The sequence below is a fragment of the Martes martes genome (genome assembly GCF_963455335.1).
Source record: "Martes martes genome assembly, chromosome: 13".
Lineage (NCBI taxonomy): Eukaryota > Metazoa > Chordata > Mammalia > Carnivora > Mustelidae > Martes > Martes martes.
The window spans coordinates 79,309,032-79,328,137 of NC_137901.1; the positions used below are offsets into that span (position 1 = coordinate 79,309,032).

General features: G+C 47.7%; 1 protein-coding gene across 1 annotated transcript in view; it reads left to right on the forward strand.

Moving 5' to 3' along the window:
* KSR2 (kinase suppressor of ras 2) overlaps positions 1 to 19,106 on the forward strand; it is a gene marked incomplete at both ends in the record, with an annotated part of 399,795 nt that overhangs the window by 83,607 nt on the left and 297,082 nt on the right. The window contains 2 exons of the mRNA XM_080821671.1: positions 3,381 to 3,521; positions 7,496 to 7,646. Coding sequence (XP_080677797.1) covers positions 3,381 to 3,521; positions 7,496 to 7,646 — 292 coding nt within the window. The remainder of the gene's footprint in view (positions 1 to 3,380; positions 3,522 to 7,495; positions 7,647 to 19,106) is intronic.

The window sequence follows — 19,106 nt, forward strand, 5'->3', positions numbered from 1 at the left end:
TGAGGTCATTCACAGGGAATTGGAGCCCAGTGGGGCTGAGGCGCGCAGTGGGGCTTGGAGCCCAGGTTAACCTGATTCTGGTACCCAAGATTCCAGCCTCTCCCTGCCGCCGAGTGGAAAAAAAAAAATTAAAGACTTATACAGTAGAGTCCTTTTTTTCTGGTTCTATACTGTGCTCTTCTATTTTTTTAAAATTATTTTTATTAACATATAATGTATTATTTGCCCTCCAAATACAGGTCTGTGAATCACCAGGCTTACACATTTCACGGTGTGCTCTTCTATTTTTGCAGTTACTAATAAGCCCTCAACTTACATCAGTGCAAAGGAAGCAAGTCTGCTGGGCACGCTTACTGCGAGTAAGAGATGGCACGATCTCAGGGTCTGAGAGATTCATTTTGCTGTTAATTGCCGGAGTTTCTTTTCTGCACGGTGAAGGAAGTTAGAATTCTGAGATCTCTTCTGTCCTGGAACTTACTAGAATTGATAGAGAGAGCGGTAACGGCTCGAGACAGGTTTCATAGCGAAATCTACCTTGTTTTTTGTTTTTTGTTTTGCTTTTAAATTCATATTGTACTTTATTTATTTTTAAAATTTAACTTAATCTTTTTTTCAGTGTTCCAAAATTCATTGTTTTGTGCACCACATGGAAGTTTATTATAGGATTCCATCCTATGGATGGGGTGGAATTCATTCATACTTAATTTTTGGGTTAGTGTACCTTTTTATTTTTCAAAGTATTTTATTTATTTATTTGAGAGAGAGCCGGGGTGGGGAGGGCAGAATGAGAGCGAGAGAGAAGATCTCAAGCTGTTTCCATCCTGAGTGAAGGATCCCATGTGGGGTCGATCTCACCACCTGGTGATCATGACCTGAGCTGAAGCCAAGAGTCGGACACTTTACCGACTGCGCCCCCTAGGCACCCCTCGGTTAACGTACCTTTTTAAATCTTGTTTTCCAGTATTTATTTATTTATTTATTAAAAATTTTATTTATTTATTTGACAGAGATCACAAGTAGGCAGAGAGGCAGGCAGAGAGAGAGAGAGGAGGAAGCAGGCTCCCCACTGAGCAGAGAGCCGGATGCGGGCCTCGATCCCAGAATGCTGGGATCATGACCTGAGCTGAAGGCAGAGGCTTAAGCCACTGAGCCACCCAGGTGCCCCCAGAATTTATTTTTAAGTCATCTCTACATCCAACATGGGGTTCAAACCCACAACCCTGAGATCAAGAGCCATGCGCCCCACTGACTGAGGCAGCCAGGCACCCCAACACATACAGGGTTTTAAAAATATAAATGTAATCATAGTACATTTTGTCTTTGCAGATTGCTTTTTCACTGAAGATGAAAATCTTGGAGACTTTCCCAAGTCAATATGTATCAGTCTACCTTTTCAAGTTTTTAAAATTATTGTGCTGTGGTAATGAGCCAGCCTTTATCCCATGTACACACAGAAATAAGTCTTTTTTAGGGTCTCCTAGAAGTGAGACTATTAAAATGTTGAGAAAAAATCAGATTGCCCACCAGTGGCATTCTCAATGGTTTCTCTCATTCTTGCTGACACTGGATAGTATCCGTGTTAAAGAAACATTACCAAGCCCATCTGAACATTTTTCCATTAATAAGCAGATGATATATATATACCTTGTATTTTCTAATTTTGTTGTAGAGAAGCAAATAGAAAAAAATCTCTATCAATAATCTTAATAATCTTAATTATAATAATTATTAATCGGAGTAATCTTAATCACCTATAATTTTACTCTCAGAAATAACTACTGCTCATATTTTGTTATGTATCCTCCCAAGGCTTTTTCTGTGCATCTGTACACATAGTTTTATAAATTTTTAATGCATTATTTGTACATTATATTATACATATTTAATACATTATTTTCAATGATATGCCATCATATAGATATATTTGTAATGTACTTACTTCATCCCCTATTGTTGAATATTTGGGTGGTTCTCCACTTTTTCGTGGCTATTTTCAATTTAGAGCAAAGCTTCGTGAATATTCTTAATTATCTCTTAAGGATAAAACCCGACAGCATCACTGTCCTTAGAAATACATTGTAAGTGACAGATGTGTGCCAGATGTTGTTAGTTTTTACAGAACTAGTTTTCCTTTCTTGTGTCATGGCATCTCTCCATAGCATGAGTTCATGTCCATCTCATTCTAAAAGTATTTGTGGATTTGTGAATATTTGCATGCGAGTTCAGATTCACGGAGTACAAAAGGATTTCCGTGAAATGTTTCTCTGCTGTACTTTTCATCTCCGTCACTTACTTCTTTTACAACCGGAAGCTTGTACCTCTTACACCCTGAAAACTACAGCCTTGGGAATAGAGTCAGTACCTTTGTAATAACTTGATGTGGTGACAAATGTCATTGTGCTTCTCTGCTGCTGGTAGTGAGCCCTGCATCGAGTATATAATCGTTGAATTTCCAGGTTGTACGCTTGTCGCTAATATAATATAGTGTGTTGATGCTACTTCGAGTACAAATTTTAAAAAGTAAGAAACAAGAAATGTTTCTTCCATACCTCTTCCCCATGTCCCTCTTCCCTTCCCTAGATTATTAGAAATCCTCCCAGAGGGAACCTGGGTGGCTCAGTGGGTTAGGGCCTCTGCTTTCGGCTCGGGTCATGATCCCAGGGTCCTGGGATCGAGTCCCACATCGGGCTCTCTGCTCAGCGGGGAGCCTGCTTCCTCCTCTCTCTCTGCCTGCCTCTCTGCCTACTTGTGATCTCTGTCTGTCAAATAAATAAATAAAATCTTTAAAAAAAAAAAAAAGAAATCCTCCCAGAGAGTGGCTGCATTTACAAAGATACATAAACGTAGACATTGACATCGCCCGCTCGCCTGCAGAGTATTTCTGTGTAACAGTGTATCTTGGACATGGTTCTGTACGGGTACAGAGCGCGCTTCCTTATTTTGTTATAGCTGCCTAGAGCTCCCTTGTGTAAAACTCCCTGGATAGATGAGTCCCCTGCTGATGGACTCTCAAGGTGTTTTCAGTCTTTTGCCATTGCCAGGAGAACTGGAAGAAATATTCTTTTACAGTCATCTGGCCCAGTGTGGCATCTGTAGGTAAGTTCCTAGAAGCGGAGTCCTTGGGTCCAAGAATCTGTGCTGTGGAAATGTACATGACTGCAGCCAAAAGTCCCTCCCGAAAAAATGGTACCCTTTGCCTGCCTCTCCTCCCTGCAGTTAAATCAGTCTTTACAACAGGCATTGGGGAAAAAAAAGAAAAAAAAAAAGAACAGGCATTGGATGGGGTTCGGGCAGGGAGGGGACCGGGGGGAGGTTCCTGCTTCTCCTCCCGTGGCTGTGCCTCTGAGACCCGCCCTCTGTCCTCATCTGTGTCTCCACAGAGCAAGCTGGTGAAGTACTTCAGCCGTCAGCTGTCCTGCAAAAAGAAGGTGGCCCTTCAGGAACGCAACGCCGAGCTGGACGGCTTCCCCCAGCTCCGGCACTGGTTCCGGATCGTCGACGTGCGCAAGGAAGTCTTGGAGGTGACCAGAGACGGATCCCTGCCCCCTGCCCCTGATCGGACAGAAACCAGCGTGTTTTTGCCTGTGCCTGGCACATAGTAGACCCTCAAAAAATATGTGTTGGATGAAGGCACAGAGGATCTCTGATGCTGTCCAAGTGGGTTGTTAAGAGTGTGGTTCTACACTCAGCCCCGTCTTCCTCCAGCTCTGCCACTGATTAGCTCACTCACCTTGGCCGAGTCACGTTACCTTTTAGAATGGTTCTGTCCAGCAGAACTTCTGCAGTGATGGAAATATTTTGTATCTGTGCTCTCTGATGCCGTGGCCGCCAGTCCCGGGGAGCCTTTGAGTGCTCGGATTGTGATTAGTGCCTGGGGCTGATGGACGGAATTTTTACTTATATTTAATGTTAATGAATGTGGCTGGTGGCCACCACAGTGGACACCCCTGACTGAGGGTATTAGTTTTCTCATCTGTTTTTCTTTTCTTTTCTTTTGTCATTTTATTTTATTTTATTCTATTTTTTTCATGGTTCCAAGAGTCATTGTTTATGCACCACACCCAGTGGTCTAGGCAATACGTGCCCTCCTTAATATTCACCACCAGGCTCACCCAACCCTCCACTCCCCTCCCCTCCAAAACCCTCAGTTTGTTTCTCAGAGTCCACAGTCTCTCATAGTTTGTCTCCCCCTCCAATTTCCCCCAACTCACTTCTCCTCTCCATCTCCCAGTGTCCTCTGGGTTATTTCTTACACTCCGCAAGTAAGTGAAACCATATGATAATCGACTCTGTCTGCTTGACTTATTTCCCTCAGCATAATCTCCTCCAGTCCCGTCCATGTTGATACAAAAGTTGGGTATTCATCCTTTCTGATGGAGGCGTAATACTGCATTGTATAGTTTTCTCATCTGTTAATGGGGTTAATGATCGCCTCCTCTTCTGAAGTGGCTAGAATGATAAAATGCGATGATCCATCCAAAACGTTCCACGCAATCTGGCACCCGATAGCATTCGGCAAATGTCAGCTTGTTCTTACTGTTGAAATCTCTGGAAGTAACCGGAGTGGACCACATCCTTAAAATCTCAAGGACAAAGAGATTTCCCTACCTTCTTGGATCCCAAGGCCTCCCTGTTTCCAGGGACCAGTCCAGCCCTCATAAAAACCGGTCACTGAATATTTGGGGCCAGGAGTTGTCCTAAGGGCTTTATAGCCAAGATCTCAACCACTGAGACTGTTCAGACCCTCACAGTGATCTCTGGAGGTGGGGACAGTGATCCCCCTCGTGCAGAGCAAGGATCTGAGTTTCCGAGATGAAGCGACTTCCCCTGCTAGTGAGTGGATGGGGCTGGCAGGAGAAAGCAGCTCAGAAGGACTCTGGGGCAGGTGGGAAGCTCTGCGCTTTCTCCTCCTTTTTCTGTTGCTGGGGACTCGCTGAGCTGGGTAGACAAAGGGGCGCTCCCCTTGCCTGAAGGACCAAGTACCATTTCTCACGGTGCACCCTTCTTCTGGCTTGAAGAGGCCTGGAAGATTGTCTTCCACCTTATGTCTTTTTCAGACCTTGACCTCTATGTGAGCTCGCCTAGAACCCACCAGATGCTGAGCTGGACGGGGGACCCACACGCTCCTCCGTTCCTGCCCCCGCACCGCACGCATGTGCACCGGATGGTGTATGACTCTACGTTCCTTTATTTCATTCCCAGGATGGAGTTTCCATGTGAATGGCCTTAAAATGAAAGGTCACGTATAACTGCAGACAGTTCATTTTATTTGCACGGGCCAGTCCCCTTTTTAGAGGCTTTGGGGACTGTTTATTTATCAAGTGAGGTGAATACAGAGACAAAATCTTCTCAGCTAGGGGTTGAAACTTGGCGGCCCCCAAGCTATTCCTTGAATCTGATGCACAGACATTTTTTTTGTCTGATACGGTGTTTGGAAAAAATTTTTGAGCCAATATTTAAAAGCTTAAAGAGTTTGCGTTAAAAAAAACCCCCAGATCTCTGGCTTCTAGAAAAAGCCAAATTTTTGAGCACACGGAGCTGAATTCCCGTCCAATGGCAGTCACCTGATTTCTGCTGCCCCTTCGGATCCTGCAGGCTCTGGCTAGTTGGCAGTTTTGCTCATTTACCTGGCCTGCAAGTGCCCCAGCTCTGGCTCTTACCTTAGTCGGTTAGAATCCTGAGTCCACCAACTCGGGGATGCGGAGGTTCCAGCTCTCTGCCTGCAGCTCCCGCCTGCATCCACCAGAGGGCCCCCTTTCCGAGAAGGAACCAGCAATATGACCAAGGCTCCCCAGTAACCGCTTGGGTTCAGACTTACTTGCTGTGCCTCTCTGGGCAAGTGGTCTAACCTCTCTGAATTTTAGTGTCCTAATTACAGACCAATGATGATGATGAAAGTACTACTTTATGGGGTCTTTGTGACATTAAAAGAAAACCCAAAAAAGGCACTTAAAACTGTGCACCATTCATTTCATTTTCATTTATTATTATCACACTATTGAACGGAATTGCATCTGCTCTGTTAGTCCGGGTTTCTTTAGGCTTTGTCCATTTTTTATGTCGTTATTACTTCTGTGATTTTTTTTTCCTGTGACCCCAAATTTCAGGGAAATTTGAGTATTTGGAGAGTAAATGATAGAATTGAAATGCACAAGTGAATTCTGCAGCAAAAGAGGAGAATTCTTTCAGGCTGTGAATGAGTCCCTCTAAATGTGATTTGTTTTGTACCTTCAGCTCCTGGACCATCACTTTTCTTAAAGTGGACTTTATTGAGCCATGTGTCCCTATTTGAGAAAAGCCCTACATGACTCAAGTACTGTTTTCTCCTACTCCCTGCCCTAGTGAGTTGGAAAGGCACTGATTTGGCTTCATGACCTTTGCCCTGCATCTGTTTTGAGGCGGAGAAAGAAGTTTTCCTCCTTCTGGCTGCCAGTTAAATGTCTGTATTGGGGATTGGTGGGGCGGGGGGAGGGAAAGGGATCAGATTTTGTTGTAATACACAGATGTGGCCACAAGAGGGCAGAAGTATCCCATAATATTGTCCTAGACTCTCCATCTTTAGGTATCTAAAATTCTTATTTAAATAATGTATGTAAAAACATCGGATGCCACTAACTGCTATAAATGAAGGCTCTCTAGTAAATATATATATATGAATATATAAGGATTTATATCCATATATATCCACATATATATATATGGATATAGATGCATAAATATGCATAAACGCATAAAGATGCATACATGTCAAAGTCTGACACATTTCATGGTGTCCCGGGACACATCATCATTTTGGGAAATGGGGCAAGGGAGTGGTTGCTGCTGGTGGTGAAGGGACATTTGTAGCGGGCAATCCTACCATTTATGTGCTCAGCCCATGCCTCCAGAGGTGTCCCTGTCCCTACCCCATGCTGTACTCCGGTCTTACCACTTTGTCTTAGAATGCACAGCCTTGCCCCGTTGGGCTCAGATGAAAATCCAGGATCATTTCCAGCACCAAGCTACCCATAGGGTTCCAACTTACCACCCCTTAGGATTCCTAAACCCCCCAATCTAGATGGGGGTGGTGGGGGAGGACAGCCATCAAGAGACTTGGCCTATCCAGTGTGCCCTGCTCTGAGGTCACCCTGAATCGGGGGTAAGCCAAGCTGAGTAGAGGGCCATCCAAAGACAAGAGAATTGGAGACTGCCCATAAGGAGTTCGGGGAGGACAGATAACTAACCGCCACCATCTATGGAGTACTGAGTGTGTGCTAACGATAGGGGCTACTTTACAAAGTATGAACACTTAAGACTCCCATTTCACAGGTGAATAAACTGAGGCTCCCAAAGAGGGTAAGTGACTTGCCCAAGGTAATGAGTGGCCAAGCTGAGATTCAAACCCAGGCCTGTTTCCTCTAGCTACCGCTAGGCGGCAGTGTGGACGCCCAGCCCGCCCGCCCTCCCTCTGGGGCCCTGAGATGTGTTCACCATCCTTCTTTCTCCCCTGCTCTAGGAGATCACCCCCGGCCAGCTGAGTCTGGAGGACCTCTTGGAGATGACAGATGAGCAGGTGTGTGAGACCGTGGAGAAGTACGGAGCCAACCGGGAGGAGTGCGCCCGTCTCAATGCCTCCCTGACCTGCCTGCGGAACGTCCACATGTCAGGTGAGCAGGCCCTGGGGACGGAGGCTCCTCCCCAACACGTCGTCCTCGGTTCCTGAGACAGTCAGCTTCGGTTGGTAAACACCAAATTTACCAAACTCCCCAAAGAGGGGAATTGCGAAGCTGGAAGAGGTGAAGGCAGCTCTTGTTAGCTCGTGCTCAAGGGAGTGCTGAGCTGGTAGGTCATTTGGTTCTGGGTAATAACGGCCCAGATATGGAAATCCGGGTGTGCAGAGCGGATCAGGGTACTGGTACCTTAGACATTCTTAAGTGCCTTTGCATGTTGGGTCCACACCCAGCTAACTTCTTATTTTCTTTACATAAACAATAGACTCTCGTTGTAAAATAAAGCAGAGAATAGATAAACAAAAAGAAAAGAACTATCCCAGGCTCTGCCCCCTGGGAAACCTACCGTTGTCATTTTGGTAAAAAGTTTTGGTGTAAGTCTTCCAGACAGATGGGTATATGAGTCCTATTTTTAAACAATATAATTAGGATTACCCATGCACATTTTGAGAACCCCCCCTCCCCCAATTAAATAACCTCTGTGACTTGTTTTATCAGTTTGGGATCCAAATTGTTTAAAAAAAAAAACTCAGCTGGATGAATTGGAGATCAGTGGGCGGAATCCCTTCCAGCCCGCAGAGAAGTTGTTTTTTATTGGCCGGAGGGTGAGGCATGGGAGTTATTAGCCAAACAAAAGAGAGGGTTGTTTCTTGAGAGGTTAAAACTTCTTAAGTTTGGGTTTGCTATCTTGTGAGAGTGAAGACTCCTTTTGGAGATTTTTTGGTTTTGTTTTGTTTTAGTAAGCCCCTGCGTGGGGCTTGAACTCACCACCCTGAGATCGAGACCTCTGCTGAAATCAAGAGTCAGGCGCTTAAGCGACTGAACCAGTGTGTACCTTAGACATCGGAGGCTTATTTTGTTTTGTTTTGTTTTTTTCTTTTTCACATCATTCTTTGATCTTTCCCATTAATCACTCAAACCCCCATTTGCCGCTATTAGCTCCTTTTGAGTCTCCCTGCTTCTCTCTAGCCTCATGATTCCCCCACAAATTCTGGGGCCTTTGTAGCTGGAAGTGATCCGCTCTGCAAACACCCGCTAAATCTGGTCCATCGGCACGGTTGTTTCGGTTTCCGCCACAAGGTGTCACGGTAGAACCTCAGTCTGGAACCATGAGGCCACTTCTTAGCCACAGAAGCCTTTGCTGGGTTCAGCATGGAACTTTCAACGAGTATTTCCTGCCTGCTGTGTGCCAGCAGGGCTGGGATGTAGCGGGGAATGAAAGAGAGAACATATTTGAAACAGGTCATTGGCCCGAGTCCCCCGTGCACGCCCTCTGGTAGTCCTTGCTGGCACATCCTTACCAAAGCTACGGTCATCATCAGAAGGGACCCTGAGGCAGAGGCTGTCCTCTCATTGCAGGATGTTGGCAGCATCCCTGGGCTCAGTGATCTGGTGTCAGTATCATCCTCTCTCCTCCCAATCCCAGTTAAGACAAACGAAAATGTCTCCAGATAGTCTGGTGAGCGTTACCAAGTAGCTTTCCAGAAAGTTTGTATCAGTTTCTACCTCTCGCCTCTCCTCCACCCTGCCCCATGTAATGTGCGAGTGTGAGCATGGAGGTTAGGTTCTTAATTGCTTTTCCGAGTTTATATCTTCCCATCAGAGTTTGGTGAAGTTCTTCTAAGTGGAGCTGGCCTCCAGCTCTGCCTGAAACAGGTGTTTCTGTCCACCCTCCCCAGGCTGAGCACTCACCCTTGGTGACATCCTGAGCGAGACCCTGCGAGGGCCTCTAATCTGGTGGTTTTCAGTTTTGGTCGAGATGCACAGAAATGAATCAGATTTACATGACAACTCTGTACACACACACACCCCTATGCACATACGCACCTGAAATGAGTCTCATGAAAGAAAGAATTGGCATCAAGCTCATTCTTAATGCGTGGTATTTTGCATTCTTTTCTATTTCATTCTGTATCATTTACCCGATGCTGGTAATGACCCATCACTTTCAGGTCACACCTCACTTATGGGTTGTGAGCTGTGGTTTGAAAGACAGTGATCTCTTTGATCCTCGTGGGGGAAAATTTTTTTCTCTCTACCCTTCTGGGTCCTTAGGTGAGACCACCACCGGATGAACAGGAGAAAACAGAGGTTTGATAACATGGATACCTCCTGTATATGTAGAAGAGCCTTGGGGCAACTGAGTAACTCCTCAGAATAGCCCTAAGACATCACCTTAAATCACATCTCTAGCTAAAGACAAAAGAGAGGGTTAGGCTCAGGGGTGGGGGGATGCCCTTACGGGAGGTGACCAGGAAAAGCACAATCGACAAGGGGAAGGTGGTTGTACAGAAGTCTCTGCCTTCTCCACTGATGGAAGTTTCTAGAGATTTAAGAGTCACCCTTCTGATACCGAGTTGGAGACACCCTTATCCATGGAGGTTTCCCTTATCAATGTCAATGTCTTTTATAAAAGTGCAACTTCTACTTGGGTACCAGAGCTTCCCCTCTGTCTGCTGTTTCTTCAAAATAATCAGCCTATAATAGCCCTTCTGCCAAAGGGATATATTCTGGGGTAGCAAATTCGGCTCCCCTTCATCCTCCTGCCTCTCTACCAACCCTTCCTAGGCAGCTCAGATCCTGTCTAAAATGTCCTGCCTCTGGTACCAGCCTTAAGGCCACTGGGACTTTGACAACGGTAGTCAAGTCCTGCACGTTTGTCCAAATCCTACGGCTCTTGGTGCTGAGGTCAGCCTGGGGAGCCACTCAACTCAGTGCCATGCATTACGTCGCACAACCCAAGGTGTTGGAAGCAAAAAACTTTGTATGACTGTTTATAAGCAAAGAGGCAGGGGGATAGCTGAGCACAGCCCCTCCCAACAGCAAAATCGGGGGACTTTTAAGCTGCTGGTGCGTGCATATACACAGAGATGCTTGGCAAAGGATAGTTCTGTCTAGAATTGGGGCAGAAGCCATCCTAAGGTGACAGAGGAGTCCAGCTCCTAGCTGGTTGAAGTCACAGGCCAGCCTGGGTCGGCTCGTCGGTGCTCTGCCTGCACTTGTCCTATGTTTGTGTCCTATGTTTGTGTGCTCAAAGGGGTTTAAATCCTGTAAAAATGACCCAAGCGTGGGCAGTAGGTCAGTCTTGACTTCTGAAAAAGCACTGGGAGTTTTACTGCGGATTTATTGTCTCTGCTGTGGTCAGACTATGTCCTGGCTTGGGAGTGGTTGTTTTTTTTTAATGTTCTTTTGTTCCCTGAAACCCATTAACTGCCGAGGTCTATTTTTTTTTTCTGCAATTTTAATGCATCCCGGGGAGTTCTGCGAGAAATGTGCTTGTGTGAATAGTGCCGGCCCAGCATCGCTCACAGACCGGCCGGGGTCCTCACGTGACTTCTCTGATGTTAAGAAAGCTGCGTCTCGTCTTCGTTTTTCTGGGGACCCCTAACTCCGTCTTGTCTACTCACCCAGCTCCGAACTTCCCCGGAGTCATACTTTACTTCTGCTCTTCCTGTCTGCGGCAGGGCTGCTCACCACATTTTAATTTAAATTTTAACCTTTTGCGGGGGGAGTGATTTTTTTTTTTTTTTAAACATGGGTGTCTGTCTCCTCACCAGATCATAAGTTGCAAAAGGGCAAGGATCGGACCTCTTTCTGGTCATTGTTTTATTCCCAGGCCTGATATCAATATCTGATACACTGTAGGGACTTAGTAAACATTTCTGAGTTAAAAGAATTTTTTTTTTAGTTTTTTTTTTTTTAAAGATTTTATTTATTTATTTGACAGACGGAGATCAGAAGTAGGCAGAGAAGCAGGCGGGGCGGTGGGGGGGGGAGGCAGTCTCCCTGCTGAGCAGAGAGCCCGATGCGGGGCTCGATCCCAGGACCTGAGCCGAGGGCAGAGGCTTAACCCACTGAGCCACCCAGGTGCCCCTAGATTAAAAGAATTTTTTAAAAAAGACTATTTGTTTGAGAGAGAGAGCGAGAGTGCGTGCACAAGCAGGGGAATCAGCAGAGGGAGAGGGAGAAGTAGACTCCCCGCTGAGCAGGGAGCCCAATGTGGGCCTGGGTCCCAGAAGCCTGGGTTCATGACCCGAGCCAAAAGCAGATGCTTCACTGACTGAGCCACCCAGGCTCCCCAATATGTCTGAATTAATGCACCTTTTTCCACATGTAGCCCGTGCAAGTCACCAGGGGCTTAAAGTACACGGTCCTTGTCATGGGTTGCAGAGAAAGCTCAGGATTTGGCTTCGGTTTGGAGCCCCAACCGTTCCCATTTCCCCTTCAAGCCTTAACTGTTGGCTAAGTCTGTTAGTTACATAGAATTTTCCGCATCAGGCATGCATTTCACATCTTGCTCCGGGCACCGCAGTGTAGAATTCCCTTTCTCTTTGTTTTCCCAGTGAATCCCTGCTTATCCTCAAGCCCAATCCCTCCCTCCAAGCCTCTGCACTTCGTTGAATGAATGAACAAACAAATGAATGAATGCTCTGCCACCAGCTGACCATGTCTTAGAGTGGTTGTCAGTTTCCTGGCCTTCCTCTCTCCTCTGACTGTGACCTCCTGTGGGGCAGGTGCAGTTACAAACCTTGCTTCTGGCTCCGGGTTCCCCTGTTGAGGGAAGAGTCAGGAAGCTGTTTCATGTACTTGCTACTGATCTCCACCAGGGGGAAGCAGGGAGCCATCCTTTTAAATCATTCCTAAATATGATCATTGGTTCCTAGAAGCTTCTGACTATCTTGGGAGCTGGATGATTCCATCATTTCCTGCCCTACACTTTAACCAAAAATGTTATCCCAAACTAGGGAACACAGTACTGTCTTTCCCATGAGACGGGTCCTTAAGCGTCATCCCATATTTATTTGCCTTGGTAACCCCAGCTGTCACCAGGAGGGCTGGCCTCTTGTACAGTGATGATGTCAGATATTTTAAATTCCGGTGTGGAGCACCTGGGTGGCTCAGTTGGTGAAGCGTCTGCCTTCGGCTCAGGTCATGATCGCAGGGTCCAGGGGTCCAGTCCCATTGTCCTGCTCCCTGCACAGCAGGGAGTCTGCTTCTCCCTCTACCCCTCCCCCCTGCTTGGGATCTCTCTCTCTCTCTCTCTCAAATAAATAAATGAAATCTTTAAAGAAAATTCTGCTGCATACTGGTAACTGGTACTGTTACAAAGCATGTTTGTTAAACGACTGAAGGAGTACAACTTGTGTGGAGAAACTCATTGAAGCAGATGGAGACAAGCAAGCTTTACGCCTGGGGGAATGTGTATTCTCCGCCTCTCTGTCTCCCTCTTAGAACATTGGGGCAGCTTTGTTTCAGATGTGTGACTCTAATCTTAGTGTTCTCCCTCGGTTTTGGGGGATAGCCTTGTTTCCCAGTGTCCAAGAGGCCCCCAAGTCAGGAAGAAATGAACCCTTCTTCCGTTCTCAGAGCTTGTTAGATCAGCCTTAGCCCGTATCCAGAGAATCCTCAATTGTCCTTTCAACAAGTTCAGGGGACCCCAAAGCCATGATATCTTAACCTTTTCTTCTTATATCAGATGTGGCCTGAAACCAAAAAAATTCGTTCGTTCAACAAAATTTGTCGAATGCCTGCAATATGTCAGGTACCGGTCTGATCTCTGAAAATGCGTGCTCAGACGTCTGTCCTCAGGGCTCTCCATTCTAGAAGGGGTGGGGGAGACAGATGGCATGTTATAATCATAATAAATAAGTGCATTGTGAAGTATGTTAGAATAGCGTGTGGGGGGGAGAAAAACGTGGAGCAGTCTTGGGGGGATGGCAGTGCCCCCTGGGCATGGGGGGAGGTTGTCCTGCTAAATAGTGTGGTCAGAGCAGGCCTCCGTCCTCTTCAGTTCTCCTTTCTGCTTTCCCCTTCTCAGGCCTTCACTGTTTGCTAACGGTATGGAATCTGGATAAACACTGGTTCTGCCAAGTCCTGGGCCTGCCACCTCTCAGCAATGTGATTTTCAGTATGGCATCTCATGATTCTGAGCTTAGCTTCCTAAGCAGCGGGATGAAGATGATGATCATTTCTACCCATTGGTTGTTGGAAGGGTTACAGGAGATGGTACAGGCAAAGCACAGGGCCTGACTTGGATTAGGTACATCATGAGTCTTACTGTTACTGTCATCATCATCATTAGCACCATCCCTACTCCCATTCTGCACTCATCATCACCACCTTCTCCGCTGAAGTTCTGTCACCATCACCACCATCACCACCACATCATCACCACCATCACTATCATTATCATTATCACCACCATCCACACCATCACCATCACTATCATTATCATCATCACTAACACCATCACCACCACTACTCACACCATCACCATCACCAACATCATCACCATCAACTCCAACATCATCACCACCACCACCCACATCACCACCACCATCATCACCATCACCACCACCACTACCACCCACATCACCACCACCACCACCCACATCACCACCACCATCATCACCATCACCACCACCACCACCACCCACACCATCACCACCACCACCATCATCACCATCAACACCAACATCATCACCACCACCACCACCATCATCACCATCACCACCACCATCAACACCATCACCACCACCATCATCATCACCATCACCACCACCATCATCACCATCACCACCACCATCAACACCATCACCACCAACATCATCATCACCATCACCATCATCATCAACACCATCACCACCAACATCATCATCACCATCACCATCATCATCACCATCAACATCAACATCATCATCACCATCATCAACACCATTAACATCAACATCATCATCACCACCATTACCAACACCATCAACACCAACCTTATCATCACCACCAACATCATCACAATCATCACCGTCACCAGGGTCCTCTAGCCTTTCTCTGACTCCAACTCTCTTCCCTCTACCTTCTTGCCATCCTCTTCTCTTTTTCTCTCCAAAGGGCCCCTGACCTTCAGTTTCCTAATCATGCTTCTCATTCTTTGTTTCTCTGATTTCCCTTCCCTCTAAGCCACTTTCTCCCTCAACATAGCTTCTTCTTTAGAACCTATTCTCCCCGCTCTGTTTGACTTGACTGTTCTCTAGGGGTGGCCCACTTTTCCCCTGACCGAGAACATTAAAGCCCAAGCATTTTTCCATGGCACCCAGCCCCATTTTCTCCATCCTGGTCAGTACAGAGCCGAGGTCCTAGATGAAATGCATTGTTGCAGAAGAGTGTGTGCCTGCCATTTGTTCCCTACCCCTCACTATCCATCCAGCCCCAGACTGGCAGCCTCAGGCCCAAAAACCACAGGGTCCCTTCTCGAACTTTCCTCCCTAGATCACAACTGCTTATCAGAGAAGACCCCAGGGAGACAAGACTCAGAAACCACAGTGCAGATGCTGTGCCTTTCCTTCTCTTCTGTTTCCTCTTTGTCCCTTCTCTTCTTGGGGTTTTGACTGTTTTCAGACCAAAAATGGGCAGTCATTTGCATCTTCTCCTTCCCCAGAAAAAACCCAGGTCCCAAGTAACGGAAGACCTTGCTTTTCTCCTTCCTTTGCTTTCCTTCCTTCCTTTCTTGCGCATTTATTTAGCACTTATCATGCATCGGTATGTATCAGGCTCTGTGCTAGATTCCAGGGCCTGGGGACTTTCTCAGGGCTTCAGAGGGGAGCTGAGACCCAAAGCAGGAGGAGGAGTTCTCCTAATGACTGGGGGTGGGGTGGGTGGTGGGAGCGTGCAGAAGTGCCTCATGCCGGGAGATAGAGTGTAGCATGGAGGCACAGACAGACCGGTGTGACTGTGAGCGCTGAGGAGGGCTGGCCTCTGCGGTGGACCTTGGCACGGAGCTGCCATTGAGGGGTGTGGAGCAGAAGATGCATGGGTCGCTGTCCTGTTTGCAAGCAAGCCCTCCGGCTGCAGAGTGTGGGGGAGGGGTGGCTCACAGCGAGTTGCCAGGAGGCGCAGGAGGAGGCTTGGACAGGCACACGTTGCAGCACTGTGGAGCTCGAAGATCAAGAAAGAATTCTCCGGATGCTGTAGGGGGCAACTTAGTAAGTTTCTTTAAGTAGCACGGAAACAGGGCCCGTGGGCAGAAAAAGCAGCCCCTTTGGCTGTATGAAGCTGGTGATTATGTGCTTTGTGCTCGAGGGGGAAGGGACGTGCCGGAGGTGGATCATAAACGTCTTCGAATTTCTACTCATGAAACTACTTTCCCGAGATGTTTCTGGTGCTTATCATTGAGCTTGACATTAAGCCGTGTACAGGCAGTCAGGAGGCCCTTGAAGAATGTAGCAACCAGCACGTCTTTGATCCATATCGGAGCTCTGCAGGCTGTAGGCCAGCCTTCTGGGCTAAAGATGAACATTCTTCTGCTTCTGTCCCTCCTCCCAGGGCCAGAGAGGAGGCCAGGGAGCCAGGAGCTGGCAGGTAGCCCCAGACCCCAGGGGCCTCTCAGGGGCTTCCGCCAGGCGCCCTCCAGCTCCTCCTGCATGGGGGGGGGGGGAGATTGGCAGCCAGGAGAAAAGACAGGATGCAGAATGGCCCCGAAATAGCCTCGAAGGTCTCTCTCTCTCTCTCTTTCTCTCTCCTTCCCTGTTGGGGTATTCAACACAGCCCACTAGAACCCTGCCTTCACCGCAGCCTCCCTTTGACTAGAACAAAGAGTAAGAGCTGTCTTGATTGCCCTATTGTTCTAGTTGCTTCTAACTTTGGAATGGCTGGGTAGGGCGAGGGAGAGCAGGGCCCCTCCCAAAGCCTGCAGGGTCTGGTGTGTTCCAGCGCTGACGTCCTCTCTTCCCCTCTTGGTACACTCTCCATCCCCGCGCTGTGGGTCCTCAGGAACCCCCTACACACATGGAGCACCATGTTGGGTCTCTCCATGGCAAGTGATAGAAACTTAATGCAACCTCACACATGCCTCATGCATTCACTCCATGAGCACCAATCTGACTTCCTGTCTCGGTCACCATGGGGGACCGGGACACAGTGAAAGCTGGATGTGCTTTCAGCTCCCATGGACCTTGTATTCTAGACCCGCGCTGCCCAGTCAAGCAGCCGCTAGATTCATGTGATATCCCTGACAATGAAATAAGATAAAAAATTCACTTTGTCCGTCTCTCCAGCCGCCTTTCTAGTGATCCATGGTTGCGTGTGGCTAGTGGGTAGGGTACCCTACGGGAGAAGCAGAGTTCTGGGACATTCCCATCACCGCAGAAGGTTCTATTAGATGGTGCCGCTCTAGACTAAGTTGAGAAAAATGATAAGAAAAATGACAAATGGTGATCGGCTTCATGCGGAGAATTAAAATACGGTGACAGGAGGGTGACCGGGTGTCTCGCTTTGATGGGATGGTCGCAGTGGGGGTGTCATTCAGAGTTTACCAGTGAAGCAGACCCAGGAGGATAAATGTATTAAGAGATTAGGGCGGGGATCGCCTTATTGTTGGGGAGGCTGGTGCCGCCCATCGGGAAGGGCTGGCCGCCTTTGTTCTGCTCTTAATGCCTTTTGAAGGATCGAATCAGGCCCGTCCAGATTATTGAGGGTAATCCTCCTGATTTAAAGTCAGCTGATTAGGGACTTTAATCACATCCACAAAATACCTGTAAAGCAACCCACAGATTAGTGTTGGATGGAGTACCTGGGGACTCCGGCTTAGCCACGTCAGACCATCCCAGTGGGCATCTCTGAGAAGGTGACGTTTACACTAAGCCTTGAATGACAAGAAGGTTTACCAGACATGAAAAGAGCGGCGAGAGCGCCTTCTGAGAAGAGCAAATGGGTCATGCCAATCTCCACAGCTTTCTGAAGAGGCAGAAAGAAGGCTCTCGTAGCCGAACCGTGGCGTGTGCTCTGGTGAGTCTTTGCTGTGTGACAGCTGATTCCAAAATTTAGTGGCTTAAAACAACCACCGCTTTGTTTTCTCTCATGATTGTCTGGGTTGCCTGGGCTCAGCGGGGTTGTTCCTTGGTTCCATGCATTATGGCTTGACTGGGCTGGAACATTCAAGATGGCGCACATACACGGTTGGCAGTTGGCACTGGCTGTTGAGGGGGAACTCAGTTCAGGCTGTCTGCTGGGGCACCCACATCCTGCTTTTCCGTGTGGCTTAGGTTTTTTATAGCAAGAATAAGCATCCTAAGAGGGAGAAAGGGGAAGCTGTCAGGTATCTTAGAAGCTGGTTCTGGAACAGGTACAGTGTTCCTTCTGCTGGTGACTGTATCAGTGAGGGTCAGTTGGAGAGGAGAACCGCTGTGAGTGTAATGGGAAAATGAATTTATCCTAGGCGTACAGACCTTATACAACTGAAGGAAGGACTGGGGAAGTAAAAGTTCATAAGGGGAGACTGAGGATTCGGAGAAAGGTCTCTAACCTGCCCTGATGTGCGTAAGCTAGCCTGGGTTGTTGGAATCCTCTGCAAGCCAGCACGTCCATCTGTTGCAGGGGAACCAAGAAGGGCGACTAGAGGAGATGCTCATGGAAGGTGGTTGTTTCTTTGGAGCTGTTGCTTCTGTGGGTTTGCAGGGAAATGTCTGGTGTTGGATTTGAGGTCAATGTGGTCACCAAGGCCCGCTCTCAGGATGAGGGGTTGGCCCCGGGGTGGGAATGACGGAGGAGGAACCAGACCAGCACCTCTACATCTGTCCCCTGCTGGCCCTCACCCGCGTCTCAGAGCATCATAGCTGCTGCTTCCTGCACTTCCCAAATTTTGTATGATGTTGGACAGCTCTAACCTGGGACTCTACAGGGACGGGATTCTGGAAAAGCAGGTGCCCGAATCTCGCCAAGCTGACAACACACTAGTACAGATCAGGGAGCGGGGGCAGCAGGATGGCAGGTACAGGGGAGGGGAGGCAGGCGGGACCAGCTCCTCGGGGGCCTCAGGACCATGGCAAGGAGCTCGGGTTTCTTTGAAGCAGAGTAGGAGGCTGTCGGAGGGGTTTTAAGAAGGGAATTGTCTTGATTTGATTTCATTCGACTCATAAGTCAAGGGTGAATGGAGCTGGTTTGGGGCAAGTTTCAATCCATTGGTCAATCTCCCTTCTTCCTTCTTCATGCCTTAGTCCTGCCTCCTTTGGGCTTGGCCTCAACTCTCCCTAATTAACTGCACCTTACTTTTCTCATCTGTAAAATGGTAGTATCTTCCTTCGGCATTGTTGCCAGAAAAGAAGTGAGTTAATCAATAAACGCTTAGCCTGATGTCTGACAAATTGCATGCCTAGGACACGGCTGGCTATGATTATCTTAATTATTTTTTTTTAAGTCAGTCCCCCACCCATCCTGCCCCTGGCCTTTGCCTTATAGCCGGGGATGCAGAACCCCCGCTGAGAAACTCGTCCAGGGCTTCATCTGCCCTTCCCGATATAGCTGCTACTTTTACTTTCTTGCTGGCCACCTTTGGCCCCTCTCTTGAGCCCCCCTGCCACTTCATGCGGTCAGCTCTGGCTTTTGTAGGAATCCCCCAGTGAGAAC